This window comes from Lynx rufus, unplaced genomic scaffold (genome assembly GCF_022079265.1).
Source record: "Lynx rufus isolate CCGP_SWC_20201006 ecotype Redwood Valley unplaced genomic scaffold, mLynRuf1.p SCAF_9, whole genome shotgun sequence".
NCBI lineage: Eukaryota > Metazoa > Chordata > Mammalia > Carnivora > Felidae > Lynx > Lynx rufus.
In genome coordinates, this window is record NW_025814897.1 from 101,591,621 (window position 1) to 101,612,487 (window position 20,867).

The 20,867-nt window shown below is 36.8% G+C and overlaps 2 protein-coding genes across 2 annotated transcripts; one reads left to right on the plus strand and one right to left on the minus strand.

Annotated features, from left to right (window-relative positions):
- The first annotated feature begins 14 nt into the window (after positions 1-14).
- Positions 15-7,096, plus strand: LOC124506053 (olfactory receptor 1102-like). The gene is made up of 2 exons (XM_047072060.1): positions 15-972; positions 6,972-7,096. The coding sequence occupies exons 1-2, from the start codon at positions 30-32 to the stop codon at positions 7,094-7,096; spliced, it is 1,068 nt and encodes a 355-aa protein (XP_046928016.1). The 5' UTR covers positions 15-29.
- Positions 7,097-7,123: 27 nt separating this feature from the next.
- Positions 7,124-8,164, minus strand: LOC124506054 (olfactory receptor 5T1-like). The gene has a single exon (XM_047072061.1). The coding sequence runs from the start codon at positions 8,114-8,116 to the stop codon at positions 7,124-7,126; it is 993 nt and encodes a 330-aa protein (XP_046928017.1). The 5' UTR covers positions 8,117-8,164.
- Between the last annotated feature and the right edge of the window lie 12,703 nt (positions 8,165-20,867).

Consider the following 20,867-nt stretch of genomic DNA (forward strand, 5'->3'; position numbering starts at 1 on the left):
GCCTTTAAAACCTGCAAATAAACACTAAAATGCCAGGGTTGACATTGGATTTAGACTTATACACAATTAAGTTGAAAAATGTAACTGAGTTCACTACGTTTATATTGACGGGTTTCACAGATGATTTTGAGGTGCAAACCTTCCTCTTTTTACTATTTCTAGCAATCTACCTTTTTACTCTGGTAGGAAATTTGGGACTAGTTATATTAGTCATTGGGGATTCTCGGCTACACAACCCCATGTACTACTTTCTGAGCGTATTGTCTTTCCTGGATGCCTGTTATTCTTCAGTTGTCACCCCAAAAATGTTGGTCAATTTCCTCGCAGAGAATAAAGCCATTTCCTATGTTGGATGTGCAGCGCAGATGCTTCTCTTTGTTACTTTTGGGACCACAGAATGCTTTCTCTTGGCTGCAATGGCATATGACCGCTATGTCGCCATCTACAACCCTCTCCTGTACTCAGTGAGCATGTCACCCAGAGTCTATGTGCCACTCATCGTTGCTTCCTACGTGGGTGGCATTTTGCATGCTTCCGTACACACCGTGGCCACATTCAACCTGTCCTTCTGCGCATCCAATGAAATTAGACATGTCTTTTGTGACATCCCTCCTCTCCTCGCCATTTCTTGTTCTGACACTCACACAAACCAGCTCCTGCTCTTCTACCTTGTGGGCTCCATTGAGATCGTCACTATCCTGACAGTTCTGATCTCCTATGGTTTCATTCTGTTGGCCATTCTGAAGATTCATTCTGCTGCAGGGAGGCGGAAAGTCTTTTCTACATGTGGCTTTCACCTAACTGGAGTGTCAATATATCATGGAACCATCCTCTTCATGTACGTGAGACCAAGTTCCAGCTATGCTCTGGACCATGACATGATAGTGTCAACATTTTACACGATTGTGATTCCCATGCTGAATCCCATCATCTACAGTTTAAGGAACAAAGATGTAAAAGAAGCGATGAAAAATCTGTTTGGTAAAAATTGGTATATCAATAAAGTCTACTTTTCACATTGACCATTAAATTGAGAAAAATTATGAATGCTATTGATCGTCTCAATATTAAAATAGAAATATTTTGCTTTAGTTTATTTGTGTCTTTGTCTTCTTGCTATATATTTTTATTTAAAGATTGTGGTCACATCTCACCTGTACATTTTTCACAAATGTAGAAAATCTCTGTCATTCCTTTGCTTCTTCCTTAATTCATCCGGAAATACACACGGGCGCACACATACATTTATACACACATGTGTAAATACATATGCATCTGTGCTGAGGCTGATTGTATTAACTTGCTCAGGCTGCCATAACAAAGTGCCACAGACTGGTGGCTTTCACAGCAGCAATCTATTGCTCACCGTTACAGAATCTGTAAGTCTGAAGGTGAAACGGAGTGAATTTCTTCCTAGTCCTCTCTCCTTCACTTGTAGATGGCAGTCTTCTCTTTCTGTCTCCACATGGTCATTCCTCTCTGTGTTTCTGCGTTCTGATCTCTTTTTATGATACCAGTGATCTTGGATTAGGGTCCACTCTAACGACCTCGTTTTAAGTTAATTATCTCCTCAAGGCTTTATTGTCAAATATAGTCATATTCTGAGGTATGGGGAGTTAGGTTTTCACATATGAATATTGGTATATATACCAATACATATACACATTATATATACATACATATATACACGTATATATGTGTGTGTCTGTGCATGTACATGTGCACACATGCATATATTCATTACATATAGATATATTTGCATATAGACACATACATATATTTATTATTTGTAAGTATATTTATAAATACAGAGTCACATATGTATGTGATCTTTACTTTAAAATGTATAGTATTACCTTTCATCCTCATATGAGTCAAACTGGATATTCTCCCATAGTTGCAATTATACATAACTTGAAGATCATATCTGAATAGCTTGAGCAAATACCACGTCACTGGGAAAAAAAACAAGCTCACATAATCCCAGTCCACTTCCATTGAGTCACTGGTATCTGACTCCTGATAAAATAACTCCACTCCATCCTTAAATCCATGCACTGACAGCAGGGACCATAGATAATATATTTAAATCCCTGGTGTCACTACCACGCTGCTTATGAGAGTACGTCTCTCCTCTTTTCGTTATTTCATTCAGAGCGTGGACATTAAATCCATTTTTCTGCCTCACAGAATACAGAGACCAGACGTTAGCACCGATCAAGATCATACTTAAACTCAAGAACAACAAAAAACAAGCACAATTCAGAGAGTGAGTTACAGCTGGCTGGCGGAAGCTGAGCTAAGCTGCAGCCCAACTTTATGGGCTTTCCTACCAACCTGGTATAGACTCAGCTTTGGCTCTCTTTTCTTCTGACCACTACCAACTTATTATGGTCTTACAGACGCCACTACTCCTTGGTGCCCAGACCCAAGAACCAAGGCATAGGGGTGCCTGGTGGCTCAGTTGGTTAAGCGACCGACTTCAGCTCAGGTCACGATCTCATGGTCTGTGAGTTCGAGCACCCCATTGGGCTCTGTGCTGACAGCTTAGAGCTGCTTCAGATTCTGTGTCTCCTCTCTCTCTCTGTCCCTCCCCAGCTAGTGATCTCTCTCTCTCTCTCTCTCTCTCTCTCTTTCTATCAAAACTAAGAAGCATTATTATTTTTTTTTAAAGAACCATCCCAACTATACTCATGTTTAGCTCTGTTTCCAACAGACCTCATTTTAATTGCAAGGACATGTGTCCTTCAAAGTTAATTAATTGTAAGTGGTTGTGTTTTTCAATCCTTCCTTCCTTTTTTTTTAAAGTTTTATTTTTACTTATTTTGAAAGAGAGAGAGAGAGAGAGAGCAAGCAAGGGAGGGGTAGAGAGAGAGGGAGACAGAATCCCAAGCAGTGCCCACACATCAGTGCTGAGTTCCACACAGGGCCCTAACCTACAAACTGCAAGATCGCAACCTGAGCTGAGACCAAGAGTCAGATGCTTAACTGACTGAGCCCCCCTGGTGCCCCTCCATCCTTCCCTCTTACATTTCATTATCATCATCATCACTATTATTTTTTTATTTATTTTAAGAGAGGGAGAGAGAGAGACTGGGGAGGGGCAGAGAGGGAGACAGAGAATCCCAAAGCAGGCTCCACAATGTCAGTGCAGAGCCACAAGTAGGGCTTGAACTCACAAACCATGAGATCGTTACCTGAGCCAAAATCAAGAGTCAGACACTTAACTGAGCCAATCCAGAGCCCCTATTATTATTATTATTATTATTATTATTATTATTTTAAGTGTTGAATCCCTTTGGTTCCAATAAGATGATCTCCTTAGAACACAGAGTACTACTTAAGGCTATTTCCCTAAAGAGGGATCATTAAGTATAAATAACACCTTAACTGTATAAATACGGATAATATTTTACCACAATATATATGCCCCAACAATTTTTCTGCATTTTTTCCTTCTGTTTGCAAGGTTTTCTGGGCTGTCATTCACATAACTCCTGTTTTTAAATGCCTATTCTTAGTGAGGAGTTCATTGACTACATTCTGATAATTAGAATTTACTTCCTTTGAATATCCTCATATTCTTTCCTTCTTAAATACACTCCTTTCACTTATCACAATTTCACATAACATGCATTTAATTTATATTTGATTTATTGTCTGATCTATTTTCCAGACATATGTGTCTGGAATTTTATCTCACACATATTGTGGCTCAATCAACATTCCCTAAATGAACAAATTGTGTATATAAGAAATTGTCAAAAAGATTTTATTTAACTCAATGAAGGGATGCATGTGAAAAAAGAATGTTATTAGGTACTGTCTTAGATTTTCTAATTTACATTTTTCCTTTAAAATCTATCCTCTCTCTCTTGATCACTTTGCTATTTTTTTCTAGCTTTCTCATTTGGGTACAAATTTTCCAGTGAATATTATGTCAGTGGAATCATGCATATTTCAGCACTTCACGTTTTCATAATCAGTATTTCTGATTTTTTCCCATTTCTTTTGACTTAAGGATAGTTTAGTAACATATAAAAATGCTTAAATGAACACACTGAGAGGTTTTTTTTTTTTTTTGTTACATTTGTCCTTCATTTCTAAATAGAATGAGATTTTGAGAAACTTTTTTTATTCAGGTCTTAGTCATCACTAATGTATGGAAGGTTTCATAAATGCTGCACTACACTTGTAAAGACAATTATCAAAAAGCTTTTCTACATACTTACCTACAAAAATAACCTTATTGAAGGTTTAAAGTCTTTATGTACGTTTTAAAAAAAAATTTGAATGTTTGTTTATTTTCGAGAGAGAGAGAGACCGAGCATGAGCGGGGAGGGGCAGAGAGAGAGGGAGACACAGAATCTGAAGCAGGCTCCAGGCTCTGAGCTGTCATCACAGAGCCTGACCTGGGGTTCAAACTTGCAAAATGTGAGATCATGACCTGAGCCAAAGTCTGATGCTTAGCAGACTAAGCCACGCAGGTGCCCCTAAGTCTTTATGTCTTAATTAAAGTTTTCTTACTTGAAAACATTTAATACAGGCATATAAAGTTTTCCTAAAGTTAGCAGGCTTCGTTCCATTTCTCTCATTGCATCTCCTGTATGAGAAGTTTCCTGTTTGGGATAGATATTGCTACATAACGATTTGCATAGACAGCATTCACTCTGGAGAGGTAGAGACCAAGTGGAGGCATCCACCTGCAAGGACAGAGGGATGTGGTTACCCCCTAGGACGGTGGACTCAAAGCAGCAATCAGAATAGCCTTGCCCATTTACAAGCAAGGCAATGGCAAGTTGATCATGGTATTTCTAGAAGTGAAACAGATGAAAAAACACTAAATTCTGACTTGATCTATATAAGCAGGTTAAGTGAACAAAAGTCTAACTTGAATCATAAAAACTGTCATTGTGGGAGCTCAGCAATCAGTTTGTGAACTGAGAAAGATTTTAGCCCTAGAACCTCTTTAGTGAAGGGAGGTCAGGTACCCTTGAGGGATGAACCTTGCATATTACCAAAAAATTTAAACTATCAATCTTTCTCCAAGCCTTTGCCAAAGGGACTTTGGACATTTACCAGGGTAACGGTGCATTAGTGAAAAAGAAATAACCAGGTCTTTGGGAACTACTGGATACTAGTTCTGGACTGATGATGATAATTCCAGAAGACCCAAAATATCACTCTGTGTGTATGTTTTTGTGATCCAAGAGTCAGGGGAGGGGCTTGTGGAAGTCAGGTGATCAATGGAGTTTTACTTCTGGCCAATGTCACAGTGAGGCCAGTGTGTCCCTGGCCCATCCTCTGGTTATTTCTCCAGTTCCAGAATGTGTAATTGGAATAAAACAACTGAGACCCTGGAAGAATCCCCACATTGGTTCCCTGACATGTGAGTTAGGGTTATCATGATGGAAAAAGCCAAGTGGGAGCAACTCTAACTGTCTCAACCAAGAAACCATACGATTGCTATATAGCAATCTACAACCCTCTCTTGTACTCAGTGAGCATGTCACCCAGAGTCTATGTAACATACTCAGTGTTTCTTCCTATGTGGGTGGCATTTTGCATGCTTTTGTACACACAGTGACGACATTCAGCCTGTCCTTCCATGCATCCAATGAAATTATACATGTCTTTTGTGGCATCCCTCCACTACTTGCCTTTTTTAAATTATTTTTTAGATGTTTTTAATGTTTATTTTCGAGAGAGAGAGAGAGAGAGAATGAGTGGGAGAAGGGAAGAAAGAGAGGGAGACATAGATTCTGAAACAGGCTTCAGGCTCTGAGCTGTCAGCACAGAGCTTGATGTGGGGCTCAAACTCACGAACTGTGAGATTACGACCTGAGCTGAAATCAAAAGTCAGATGCTTAACCGACTGAGCCACCCGGGCACCCCACTACTTGCCATTTTTTGTTCTGACACTCACACAAACCATATATACATACATAAATGCATATATGATGTATGTATGTATAATACGTTTATATATCATGTATGTATATAATGTAGATATAAGGTACACACATACATATTATATATACATATATTTATATATTTCAACAGTTGTTGCTTTTCTCTCAGCTCTATTTCTATTTGTCTTTCATGACACTTAAATACACCATCAATAGGGGGTGCCTGGGAGGCTCAGTCGGTTAAGCGTCTGACTTCTGCCCAGGTCATGATCTCGTGGGTTCGAGCCCCGCATCAGGCTCTGCGCTGACAGCTCAGACCCTAGGGCCTGCTTCAGATTCTGTGTCTGCCTCTCTCTCTGCCCCTCCCCCACTCGCACTCTGTCTCCCTCTCAAAAATAAATAAACATTAAAATTTTTTTTTAAAAAATAAATACACTATCAATAAATGTTACTGTTCTATGACTGGGCAGTAATAAGAAAAGATTCTGATAATGGAATAAAGATATATGATGTTGAGCCAAACAGTGGAAATGCCATGGCAATAAGCCTGGATGGATCTTACTCCAAAATAAGGCAAATGGGGGCGCCTGGGTGGCTCAGTCCGTTAAGCGTCCGACTTCGACTCAGGTCATGATCTCGCGGTCCGTGAGTTCGAGCCCCGAGTCGGGCCGTGTGCTGACGGCTCAGAGCCTGGAGCCTGTTTCAGATTCTGTGTCTCCCTCTCTCTCTGACCATCCCCCATTCATGCTCTGTCTCTCTCTGTCTCCAAAATAAATAAACACTAAAAAAAATTAATAAAAAATTTTTTAAAAAAATAAAAAAAAATAAGGCAAATGAAGTAACATTAAGGTCTTCACAGGACTCCAGAATGGAGAAGTAACCTCATAATGAGTGCTAAAGACTATCAGCAGTGTGAACGTGTTCTAATCCATAGGATCCCGAGAACATAAGCCATGGTAGTAGTGAGTGCAAATCACATTCCGCAATGATGGACAACAACAATACACTTACATCAATTAATATTTAATATGAATCCATTTGAACACAATAAAAGTAAACAGATGATAAAAATTATCTATATTTGTAAAATGCTGTGTTCGAAGGCTGATAAATGTTTTGTTGGAAAATATTCTAGGATATACAAGCACTGTTACTGCAACCAAGACATTTTCTTTAGTTTCTGAGCAAAGAGACTTGGATTGGTATGAAACTCAGTGTTGAAAATGTATTTTACTTAGGAACCAATTTTTACCAAGCAGTTTTTTCATCGCTTCTTTTACATCTTTGTTCCTTAAACTGTAGATGATGGGATTCAGCATGGGAATCACAATCGTGTAAAATGTTGACACTATCATGTCATGGTCCAGAGCATAGCTGGAACTTGGTCTCACGTACGTGAAGAGGATGGTTCCATGATATATTGACACTCCAGTTAGGTGAGAGCCACATGTAGAAAAGACTTTCCGCCTCCCTGCAGCAGAATGAATCTTCAGAATGGCCAACAGAATGAAACCATAGGAGATCAGAACTATCAGGATAGTGACGATCTCAATGGAGCCCACAAGGTAGAAGAGCAGGAGCTGGTTTGTGTGAGTGTCAGAACAAGAAATGGCGAGGAGAGGAGGGATGTCACAAAAGACATGTCTAATTTCATTGGATGCGCAGAAGGACAGGCTGAATGTGGCCACGGTGTGTACGGAAGCATGCAAAATGCCACCCACGTAGGAAGCAACGATGAGTGGCACATAGACTCTGGGTGACATGCTCACTGAGTACAGGAGAGGGTTGTAGATGGCGACATAGCGGTCATATGCCATTGCAGCCAAGAGAAAGCATTCTGTGGTCCCAAAAGTAACAAAGAGAAGCATCTGCGCTGCACATCCAACATAGGAAATGGCTTTATTCTCTGCGAGGAAATTGACCAACATTTTTGGGGTGACAACTGAAGAATAACAGGCATCCAGGAAAGACAATACGCTCAGAAAGTAGTACATGGGGTTGTGTAGCCGAGAATCCCCAATGACTAATATAACTAGTCCCAAATTTCCTACCAGAGTAAAAAGGTAGATTGCTAGAAATAGTAAAAAGAGGAAGGTTTGCACCTCAAAATCATCTGTGAAACCCGTCAATATAAACATGACGACTTTGGTCACATTTTCCATCTGAATGCTGTGTAAATTTAAATCTGATGGGAACCCTGACATCTCACTTTCTATTTGTAGGTACTAAAGGCAATATCTTGTGAAAACAGAGTCCACCCAATCATATTCTCATATTTGTTTCTTAGCAGGGTATAAAGGTTTCCTTGGCAGTGATAAAATAGGCGGTGATAATGATATTGTACCCAAGTGGTTGCATTTCGCTGTTAAATAAAAGGACGAAATGATTATATTCAGTCATTGAGTGCATTTATCAAGTGAAAAATATTCTGTTGATTGAAATGGTTTATTGTCTAATTCATTTTCAGTTAAATTGTTTACGGTCTTCTATTCATATCACATAATCTTAAAATTCACAATGATTAATAAACAGGCATATTTGAGTCTTAAAACATCATGATGGAAAGTACGCATCTGAATACTGGTTCTGGATTGGCTACAATGCACATCAAACTCCTTGCTCTAATATTCCCAACTGTTAAAATGGGAGTAAGCATATTCTATCACAAGTTTGGGATGAATTTAAGTGAGAAATACTATGGAAATTATTTATTTTTAACATGTTTCCAGATGACTAGCAAATGAGACAAGTTACACATCTGAACTTGTACAAGGCTGTCTTTCCCAACAAAACTGTTTACATTATTTTTTCTTACAATTATCCTGTTCCATTGGTTTCAATTCCAGAGCATGGGTGAATAGAATAGCAGAATATTCTGGAGATAGATGGACCTTATTTTCAAACATAAACAGTGCAATGTCTTTTTTTATTCTTTCAGTTTTTTTCTTCTCAAAATATACATCATTAATTTGTTCATTTTGACCTTTGTGGCTTATGATACTGCTATTTTTTTTTCAAATTTTATCTTTCAATTTATGTGATTATTACTACAAAATCCTTTGATACATATTTTTTAAAAATTTTAATGTTTATTTATATTTTGAGATAGGACAGAGGGAGAGCAGGGGAGGGGTAGAAAGAGAAGGAAACACAGAATCCGAAGTAGGCTCAGGCTCTCAGCTGGAGTCAGCACAGAGCTCGAAGCGAGGCTTGAACTCATGAACCATGAAATCATGACCTAAGCTGAAGTCAGACGCTTAACCAGCTGAGTCACACAGGTGCCCCACCCTTGGATGTATTTTTAAGATATATTTCTATCAAAAAGAAATTCTGTCCATTTTTTGATGTTATAGCTGCTTATGGAGTTCCTAAAATAACTGTGAAATTAATGTCACCAGGCAGTAGATAATAAAATTGTTTCTGAACCTTTTGCTAAGAGAATCAAATCACTATATTTGTCACAAAATAATCTTTTTGTTTTCTTGATGGCATCATACTCTTTCTTATTAAGTGGAGAACGAATAAATGAAACTTAAAAAGAAGTTAAAGAGACACCTGTAATCTGAACTGAAATGTCGGTTATTGAAACACAATTAATTATTGGATTCATCATATTTAGGGGACAGATTTCAGCATGGTGACTTTTGCTTTTCCTTTGGCATGTTATAACCAAAAAGTGTTTAAAAAGAGTAAAAAAAATGCACAGTACATAAGGCCATGCTGGATTTACTCATTTACAAATGATTTATAGGCATGATGTGAAATATGCCACAGTTTTGTTATGTTGAGATATCCACACATCTGTAACGAATAAATAAGTTAAGGCTACTGTTAGAAAGAAAAGAAAAGCATGTGTCTTTATTTTCCCAGAAACGTTCTCAGACATTCTTGTGCTTCCGCAAGATATATTTCTGACATATATATTTCAGATATATTTCTGACATATAGAATAGATTCATTACAGTGAGTCTCTGAAACCCCACAATGCTCATTTGATTCTTAGAAAAATTGAGAGTAAAAAATATATAATTAAGTTAAAATCTGATTTTTTTAATAAATTCAGATAACTTACATAATTCTCATATGTGTTTGCAGTAGCACAAAAAATACATTTCTATTTAAAAAATTCCTATTCTCTCTCTTTCTCTCCCAAACTGTTCTCCTCTTCTCTCTCTTCCCTCTCAAATCCATGGAATACAAACAAAAATGTTTACTAAAAAGAGCCAGATACAAAATAGGAGTTAAGCAGGTAAGAATAAGTATAGTGAAAACAAAACACACAAGCAAATTTGAAAAATGTACCAATGGGTAGTATACTAAAAGTACCCATCACAAAATACATGTTGACTCATATACACAGAAGAAATGTCAACAACGTGACAATTCTAGCCTTTAATTAACTAATGTGCCTGAGATAAGATAATTGTGGGAGATTAAGAACATCACATATGGACTCTAAAACCACCTGGTGATGATGTGAACTTGGAAAAGTTACTTCTCCTCGTTAACCAAAGAATAACTTACATTGACCCAAATATTCAGGCATATCTTGTTCAACTACCTCTGTATGATGACTGCAGAGTGTTGATTGACCTGATGCGTTAAAATATCTTGAATCACCTTAAGGTGTTAATCATAAGCAAAAGATGCATACAAATGAAATGTGACCTCCGAGTTTATTTAACTCCAACAAAATAAATAAGGAGTATACAATCAATTTTTTTTAAATAAAAGCATGTTGGGGCACCTGGGTGACTCAGTTGGTTGGGCGTCTGACTCCAGCTCAGGTCATGATCCCCTGGTTCCTGAGTTCCAGCTCCAAGTCGGGCTCTGTGCTGCGAGCTCAGAGCCTGGAGTTTGCTTCAGATTCTGGGTCTCCTTTCTCTGACCCTTCCTCTCTCACACTCCATCTCTCTCTCTCTTAAAAATGAATAAACTTTAAATAAATAAATAAATAAATAAATAAATAAATAAAATAAAAACATTTGCAGTTAATGGATCCCAAACAGAAGCAAAGCACTTCAAGTTATGCATATATGTGTTACATGGTAATAATATGTTAAAATACCAAACTGCTTTTACAGCAGGTACTTCAATTAACTGAAATTTAGGAAAACTAGAACTGACTGTGTTGATGTCTCGCTATGTCACTTTGCTAGGGGCCAGAGAGACAAAAATAGAGATCCTGAGTTTTTAACAAAGCACGATCCATCTGGAAGACTAAAATAAAATCAGTTTCTCCGCACTCATGGTCAAACATAAAAAGTACACGCACAGGAACAAACACCCAGTTCAACAACAAGGAAAATTATGACGCTAGCTACTGTATATCATGACCTGGCTACCAAGAGTTAGGCATTTTGTGCACAGTATTTAATACAATCTACATAGCAACCCAGAAACTGAATAATTCAGTGTCATTTTATAGATGAAAAGACCGAAGCCTAACTAGACATATAATTCAACCAAGTTCATAATTTCTAAAAGATACAGGATTCAAGCCTCAATTTCTACGACTTCAGACTCTACACTATTTCTACTTGGCCATATTAAAACTACATTATAAGATGCCATAATTCTGGAAATGTTACCATGTAGAATCAATGAGAGAGCATCCTTGCACATTGGAATTCTTTTTTTTTTAAGCAATTAAACATGAATAGACCATGAAAAAAAAACCCCCACTAAATTTGCTAGATCAGTGGGCTCAGTAGTAAAATAAAACTTAAAATTTGTTTGCACCGTCCATCAGAAAAAAAAATACATTGTGATTTCAAAGTTGTATATATACATTAGCTGGTTAATAGTTAATGTTACCTCCATTTAATACTTTTCTTAAACTTTAAATATAGCCCTTTAATTCTATTGTCCCTATATTGACCATAATCCTTCATCAAGAACATTAAAGCAAATTTCTAATTTACAGCTCTATTGACCAAAATATGTGGGAAGACCTGTCTATTTTTCCTGTTATATTCCCTGAAAGGCATGTGATCAATTGTCAATATAACTTTGAGTTAACTAATTGACTAGCATCTTCTCTCTTAAATACGAACATTGAAGCATATACTCTAGTTTCCAACTCAAAGATCTAATTACTAAAATATTTCGTAAGTTATGAAAAACCTTTCCTCTTACCTGTAGAAATGAATTGCCATTAGGGTTCGCTGTGAATATAACGTGTTTAGGTTCCATCTCAAGGTTTTAAGTTTGCCGTGATGCCCCAAGAGGAAAATGCACTAAATCTTTTCTGGGACAGAGAAGTACGAAGATGATTTTTTTTTTTCATTGTAGACAAGTGAATAGTTCTGGATGATGAACTACATGGTGAAAATGATTACATACATGCACTTTGGCCTCTGGTTTGAAATGATCCCTCAGAGGAAAAGAAAGCTAATGAAATGGGAGATAGTCCCGGTTCTGATACTAAGTAGCTGTATGTCACTGGGTTGATGACTTAAATTCTCTGAAGTCCAATATCATCCTCCTGGAAATGAAACACATTTGCTTCCCTCAAAATCCTATAAACATGGACATAATGAAGTGATATGAAAGCATAACCTATGGCAAACTTCATAATAATTTAATAAAGATTATTTTATTTTCAATAAATTTTAAAATACTACAGTTCCAAGTGGTCTGAGAAATACATTCAAGCTCCTTGAGAGTTAAATAAGAAAACTAAGATGTGACTACATGAATAGGAATTATTGACAGGAGAGATGGCACAGAGTACAGAAAATGGTAATATTCTATGTAATAGAAAACTAGAAATATGTAATAGGAAAATGGCAGAGATAAAGGTAAAAAAATTAGAGTTATAGGATTTTGTCTTGTATTTGAGATATTATATACTAATATAGAGTACTTACTGTGTACATAAAGTACTCTTAAAAAAAATTATGGAAAGGGGCACCTGTGTGGCTCAATCAGTTAAGTGTTTGGCTCTTGATTTTGGCTCAGGTCATGATTTCATGGTTCGTGGGTTTGAGCCCTGCATCAGGTTCTGTGCTAACAGTACCCGAGCCTACTTGGGATTCTCTTTCTCCCCACCGCCCCTCTCTCTCGAATAAATTAAAAAGAGAACAAAGAAAAATTATGGAAACTATATGGATGCCTAGGACACTCAGGGATTATAAGTTATTAGATAGGCAATATTGTTTATAGAAATGGAATTCAAAAAAAAAGGATAATATTGGCAGGCAGCTCAACTGTGAAAAATTGATCTCTTCATTAAATGCAATCCTAAACTTATCTATAAATTTAATACAACTCCAATTTAAGCTAAACAAGTATTTTGGCAGGAATTGACATGCCAATTCTATAATATTTATAAAAAAAGAAAGAATTATGAAAATAAAAATAAAAATTATTGGGATATTCACACATGTAAAGTTAAATAATCTTAATGAACCATTGAAAAGATAGACAACTAGATAAATGGAACAGAATAGTGTTAAGAAATAGATTTGTCCGTAATTGCTAAGAAAAATCTATGAAGGAGAGTAATTTTTTAATGGTGCTTAATTTGTAAAATAGCCTTATGCCACAAAAAAAGAAACATTGACTCATTGTTTGCACCATATGTAAAACTTCTCAAAATGAATCTTACACCTTTAATATAAGTCCTATTACTATACATACCTAGAGAAAACTTGGGCATCTGTGTGATCATGGTTTAGTCAGAGATTTTTAGATAAATCTCAAAACACATGAGACATGAGAGAAAAAAAAGTGACAAATTGTATTTCATCACATTTAAAATCTTCTGCTCTGAAGAAGATATTGTTGAGGGAATAAATAAACAAACCATAGACTTGCATAAAATATTTGCTGAACCCAATAAAGAATATATGAAAAAACTCTAAAAACAAAACAAAACAAAAAAGAAAAACAACAAAAAAGTGGGCACAAATTTGAGCAAACGTTTCATCACGGAAGATACACAGATGGTAACTAAGACCATGAAAAAGGTTAACACCATTTGTGTGTTAAAATTTTTGGCTCAAATTCAAGAGCCAAACTCTTGATTTTGGCTCAGCTCAAGATCCCAGGGTTGTGGGATCGAGCCCCATGTCAGGATCTACGCTGAGCTTGGAGTCTACTTGGGTCTCTCTCTCTCTCTCTCTCTCTCTCTCTCTCTATCTCTATCCTCTCTCCCCATGCCCCACTTCCCTACTTGTGGGTACTCTCTCTGATAATAATAATTTTAAAAGTATGAAAACAGCTAATAGAATGCACTTACCTTGTATGTTACTGAATTATTCTTGATTTATGATTTTTTTACGTCTAGTTAATTCCTTCTTCTCTTACTCATGTTTTCAAATCCTTTCAATGTTTTGCCTTCTCAATTGTAACATATTCATATACTTTATTATTTCAATAAAACTTTACTATTTTAAATTTTCTTTAACCTTATTCTAAGATACTGAATTATCATATTAGCTTGCTTGCTTTAAAGCCTTGTTTTATTAGTGGATTTTGGTAACTTTGGAATATTGTTTATTTTTATTCCTTTACAAGTTATGTGCCACAGTTGACCCTTGAACAACACAGGTTTGGACTGTGTGGGTCCACTTATACTTGGATTTCTTTTAATAAATACAGTACAGTGCTATAGAGGTATTTTCTTTTCCTTATGATTTTATTAGTAACATTTTTTCTTTCTCTAGTTCACTTTATTGTAAGGATACAACATATAACACATATAACATACAAAATATGTGTTAATGACTTCATGTTATTGATAAGACTTCTGGTCAACAGTAGGCTCTTAATAGTTAAGTTTGCAAGCAGTCAAAATTACAGACTTTTGACTGGGAGGGGTGGCACCCCTAGTCATGTTGTTCATTAATTCTTTTATTGCCCTTTCCCCCATATTTATATATGATGGGCATTTTGACTATCATAAAGAGGTATGTGTGTATGTGTGTGTGTGTGTGTGTGTGTGTATGTGTGTGTATTTTTAGTGCCCTAAAATTTCTCTTTGCTCTGTCTTTTCATCTTCTCTCTCCAAACAGCTGGCAACCACTCATCATTTTACTTTCTCCGGAGTTTTGCTTTTTCTACAACATCATATTGTTGGAATCATACTGGTTATGTAGCATTTCAGATTAGCTTTGCTCACTTATTAAAATATATTTGTTGCCTTCTTATCTTTTCATGACTTGATAGCTCTTTTCTTTCAGCACTGCATAATAATTTATTGTCTGCGTATAACACACTTTATGTATCCATTCATATATTGAAATACACGTGGTTGCTTCTAGATGTAATTCTGGCAATTACAAATAAAGTTGCTACGAACATCTGTGTGCAAGCTTCTGAGTGAATGTTAAGTTCTCAACTCCTTTGGATAAATATCAAAGAATGTGATTGGTGGATCAGAGAGTAAGAGTATGTATGGCTTTGTAATTCCTTCCTCCTTTATCTGTTATTGCTGGTCATTTATTTCCCTTATACGTAAGTACACATAAGCATATATGTAGGTAAGATACATACATATGCATATATGATCAGGTACATTGTCCCTGTTCTATCATTTCACTACACTCACTTCTTGTTTGAATGTTTACTACGAAGTTGGATGTGATTCTTATTTGCGTTCCTTTGTAGGTGAGGTGTTTTTTTTTTTTCTCTACCTTCTTTCAGAAGCTTTTCGGTTTTTAAAATTTGTTTTAGTTTTTAATTTTGTTTTATTTGTGATTCTCTGCAGTTTGAAAATGATATGCCAAGGTATAATTTCTATGGCATTGATCTTGCTTAGCGTCGTCTGAAATTTCTGGACCTGGATCTGCGGTCTAGTGTCTGGAATTAATTTGAGGAAATTGTCAGTCATTTTGTTTAAAATACTTCTTTTTTCCTTTTCCACAATCTTTGGATATTCTATTCTAGTTTTCTGGGTTTTTTTTTTGTTTGTTTGTTTTGTTATGTTTTGTTTGGGTTCTTTTTAAGTGTTCGTTCTCTTTACTTTTCAGTTTCCAAAGTTTCTATTCAGGTATGCTCAAGTTCAGAGATTCTCTCTGCCATGTCTAATCCACCAGTCAGCCCATTAGAGGCATTCTTCACTTCAGAAGGTTTCCTCATTGTCCTTCCAACGTTTCTTTTTGTTTTTTTTCCTTGGGATTTCCATTTCTCTACTAACATTGCTCCTCTGTGCTTCCATGCTGTCTACTTGATCCATTAGAACCCTTAGCATATTACTCATTGCTGTTTTAAATGCCCCATCTGACATTTAATTCCAAAATCTCTGCCAAGTCTGGCTCGGGTACTCGTTTTGTGCCTTCAAAGTGCTCTATTTTGCCTTTTAGTTTAACTGTAATTTTTTTTTTTGGGTAGCCAGACATAATGTACTGAGTAAAAGGAACTGCTTTAAATAGACCTTTAGTAACAATGTAGTCAGGTGTGGGAGCTAGAGAAGTATTCTTTAGTCTTAAGATTGGATCTCAGTCTTTTAGCGGGCCTGTGCCACCCGATTGTGAACTTCACAATTGTTTCTTAATCTTCTTCTTTCCCTTAGGTGTGTCTGGATGGCTAGAGTATCTGGAGTTGGGTATTTCCCTCTTCCCTCATTACTTAGGCTCTGATAATACCCCACCAGCCTAGGCACTGCTTAGCTAATTTCTCCTGAAGGCAGGCTTTCTTTTACTATATATATATATATATATATATATGTGTGTGTGTGTGTGTGTGTGTGTGTGTTTGGGTGTATGTATGCTTCCTGTAAAGGGAGACAGAAGGAACTATTTTGAAGGGTATATATATGTATATATATGTATATATATGTATATTTATATATGTATATTTATATATATTTATATATATGTATATTTATATATATTTATATATATACTTCAAAATAGTTCCTTCTGTCTCCCTTTACAGGAAGCATAGGATGTTTTCTTCAGTATTTACTGGTGGGAATCAGGTCAAGCTTCTGAAGGTAAATTAAAGCAGGGGTGGGGGCACCCTCTAGATACCCCTGAAATCTTTAAGACTCAGAGTTGTTCACACTCCACCTTCAACAATTTGTCAGTTTTAGTTCAGGTTTTCTTATCTAGGTGCTGGTTCCCATGGTGTTTTCTGCTTCTGAGTTTCTGCTCAAGGAAGATTTGACTCCCTGTATTTGCCTGTTTCTGCAATCTTGGAGGCTGCTACTTGCCTTCTGTCCTCTTCTCTTTAAGGATCTGAGAAGCATATAGTGTGTTCAGGTTTTTTTTACTGATTGATAGGACAGAGTTGTGCCCTCCAAGCTCTTTACCTCTGGAGCTAGAAACCAAAGTCACCAATTTTGTTTTATTACTTGTTTCTTTTTTTCTCTTTCCCATAGTAAAGGATTTAATCAAATGTCTGGTAGCATATGTTGTCTGTCCATCATTACATGTAGGTAACTAAAAGGAATTCTTTTTTTTAAGTTTATTTATTTATTTTGAGAGACAGAGTGGGGGGGGCAGAGAAAGAGAGAGCAAGAAAGAGAATCCCAAGCTGGCTCCACACTCTCAGCCCAGAGCCCCATGCAGGGTTTAAACTCACAAACTGTGAGATCATGACCTGAGCCAAGATCAAGAGTCAGATGCTTAACCCAGATGCCCTGAAAGTAATTCTTAATATCATGTTACATCACTTCATTCAAATTTGTTTCTGACATCATCATAGAAATACACTACACCACCTCTAAAATACTCCCAATCCCCCCTGCAACGTCCCACTTTACCTTCTTTGTTTCTATCCTTGGTGTTTATAGTCCTCGGCATTGTTTTTCTATTTCTTCCCAACTTAGTAAGCCCTCAAAACTATTTTTGAACAGGTAAATATATGAATGATCGTCAGGTCATTTTACCACCACAGAGTTCATTTGTTCATCTTTAAAGGAAGAAATTGTTCACTAGATCTATTGTTTCCAGTCCAGGCTCATTGGGAACATCTGGAGAATTGATGAAAAATAAGATTCTTGATAAGCCTTCTTTGCCTATCAATGTTAAATGTCTGTATTTAGATTCTAGGCGTGTGTGTGTGTGTGTGTGTGTGTGTGTAGATATAGATATATAGATATTACCATGTCATCCAAATATGCTATAGATTAGTATTCAGGAATCACAATATCGCATGATTTCTGGAGTCTTACTGAGCTGTAAGTGTCTCTGTCTTGCGCTCCACATGCTTATGGCGTTTTGTATTTTTCTCATCCCTTGAATAATAACCATTTAAATGAGTTCAAATCTTTTCCTTTTCACTTTACACATAGCACTTGATGATGTGAACAGAGTAGAACCATGATGAATGCAAGAACTCTGAATGACTGTAAGTCCATGCACTGTATCTTGCAAGAAATATAGTGTAATTTTACATTTTATAGTTTCCCATATAAACTAATTTGTCATGATATAAACAAGTGACGCTGCTGAGATGAGGAGACTGAACCTCAGAGAGGTTCTTTCCCTGGGGAATCAGAACTTTCCCTGGGAATTCTTGGGTGCACGTGTGGGGAATGGAGCCATAAACCAGCTTAGTTCAGTGTGCATGTCACAGAGACTTCAGACACTTGTAACACTCTTCAAAAGACCTCCTGCAGAACCTTAGAAGCGGGTCTCAGCAGACCTCTGTGCACAGGTAGGTTCAACCCAATGATTTACGAAGCGCTCATTCTGGGTGTGACGACCGAAGTACTTGGGAAGGTTTACCAATTCAAATCAGACTCAGGACTGAAATATCTGCTCTATTCTCTTCTCCTGAGGACTCAAATCTCTGCCCCCTGATGACCAAGTGGAAGGGACAGGGAAACGACTCAAACAATGGTCTCCAGAATCTCTATTGACAAATTGGACCGTGTGAGCATTTCTACAGAATAACCAATAGTCATTACGAGGAGTCTATTTCACCTTAGGGTAAAGAGTAATGCTTTCTGCCTTAGAGCTGGCAGAATTGAAGGCACACCACACCACACAGGCAGCATGTGAAGTGTCTTTGAAAGGTAAGATTTCTTCCCTAGGAAATACCTACTAACTTGTTTAACATCAACAAAAATAAGTTACTCTCCTTTCTGATTTTCATATTGCCCAGGGTGACAAACCATTTGGTGGAAAGATCCCCTGATGTCAACAGGCAGGTTTATGTTGCTGGTGGACCCTGATACCTCATATCGAGATGCAGTTTGTTCCCAACACAAGTTTAAATAAGTTTAAGACAAATTGTATAGCTAGAGACCAATACTGAAATCATTTCAGAAGCAATTAAACAACTTTCGCAGTATTATTTCTCGGCCAAACTGTAATATAAATGACTAGCATTAGGTACATATTTAAAGTTCCTTCACTGACGTGTTATTATTTGTTAGGCCTATAAAATACAGTAAAACCTTGGATTGTGCCTAGCTTGTCCTGCGAGTGTTCCGCAAGTCAAACAAACATTTCTAATAAATTTACCTCGATAAACAATCAATGTCTTGCAATATGAGTAGTATGTAATGCCAAACATCACATGATCACAACTGAGCCAAGGGTTCTTCTCTCTTCTCCCTCCCTCCCTCCCTCTCTCTTTCTCTCTCTCTCTCTCTCTCTCTCTCTCTCTCACTGCAGGATTGTGGGTGATCATCTCTCATGCTCGGAGGCTTGGTCTCAGGCCACAGTGTTTGGCAAAAATCAAGGAATTTTCAGAATGTTGGAAGGTGCCTACAACTGGCACTGGTGCATTTTTTTTGTCACTTTAACGTACCTATGGAAAGTCCTATGCTTTTCCATACAAGAGTAAGCTTAGGAATCCTTTGCTTCATTCTAGGCCATTGGATAAGTTCTTTGTTGAAACTGCATGAAAAGAAAAAGATTCCATTGAGTTAAGAGATAGAAGTGATTCCATTAGTGATAGTGAAAGTCATTCTACACAATAACCCTCCTCTCTCTTGTCTCCCTCACACCAGCCACGAAGGTTTACAAAGGTAAGTGCAGGTGAATTTGTTTCTTTGTCTTTATAAGTTGTCTTTTATTTATTATTTTGTATTACAGTATTGTAATCATTTTCATACAAATATTTTTGGGTTGTGGAACAAACCACCTGAGTTTCCATTACTTCTTATGGAGAAATTCGCTTTGATATACAAGTGCTTTGGATTACAAGCATGTTTTCAGAACGAATTGTGCTCTCAAGCCAAGGTTTTACTGTATTTCTTTTCAAAAACAAATTTGAAAAAATATGTGTAAAAAACTAATGTAACTAATCAGAAACAATTTTGTCAGAAACACTTCTGAAGAAAGAGGAGAAAAATATTTTATTTCAGTGACTTATATCTCTAGAAACAAAAACCCAGCTTTGCCATTAATAATATTTCACTAGAAAAGGAAAATAATAGCTACTGATACACGCAAATATATCTGTTTAAAAGTTAATTGCATGAATTCATAGTAGGCAACATATAATTAATGTTGTTAGTGGTTTCTCTTTTGCCTTTGTGAATATAAGTATACGTTTTTGAATATATTATTTCTCAAAGTGAAACATGCACTGAGCTGCAAACAAATAAATGTTTTGTATAAAGTGAATGTCGCCACTCAGTTTTCAACAATAAACTTGCCTGTGCATTTCTTTTCGGATGCGGTGGTAGGGGAAAAATGATACGGGGTATCTAGTGCAACCCAATTGTTTGTATAAGCTCATCAGACATATATTTGATTTATGGAATACAGTATGTTTTTTAATTTTAAATTTTTTAAATTCTTTTGTTCAGTTAGAGACAGAGTGTGTGTGAGTGGGGGAGAAGGGCATAAGGAAAGAGAGAGAGAGAAAGAGAGGAGGACAGAGGGAGACAGAGAGAGAGAGAGAGAAAGAGAGAGAGAGGGAGAGAGAAATCTTAAGCAGGCTCCATACCAGGACCCTGGGATCATGACCTTAGCGGAAATCAAGAGTCAGATGCTCAAATGACTGAAACACTCAGGTGCACCTGGAATACAGTATCTTTCATTAGAC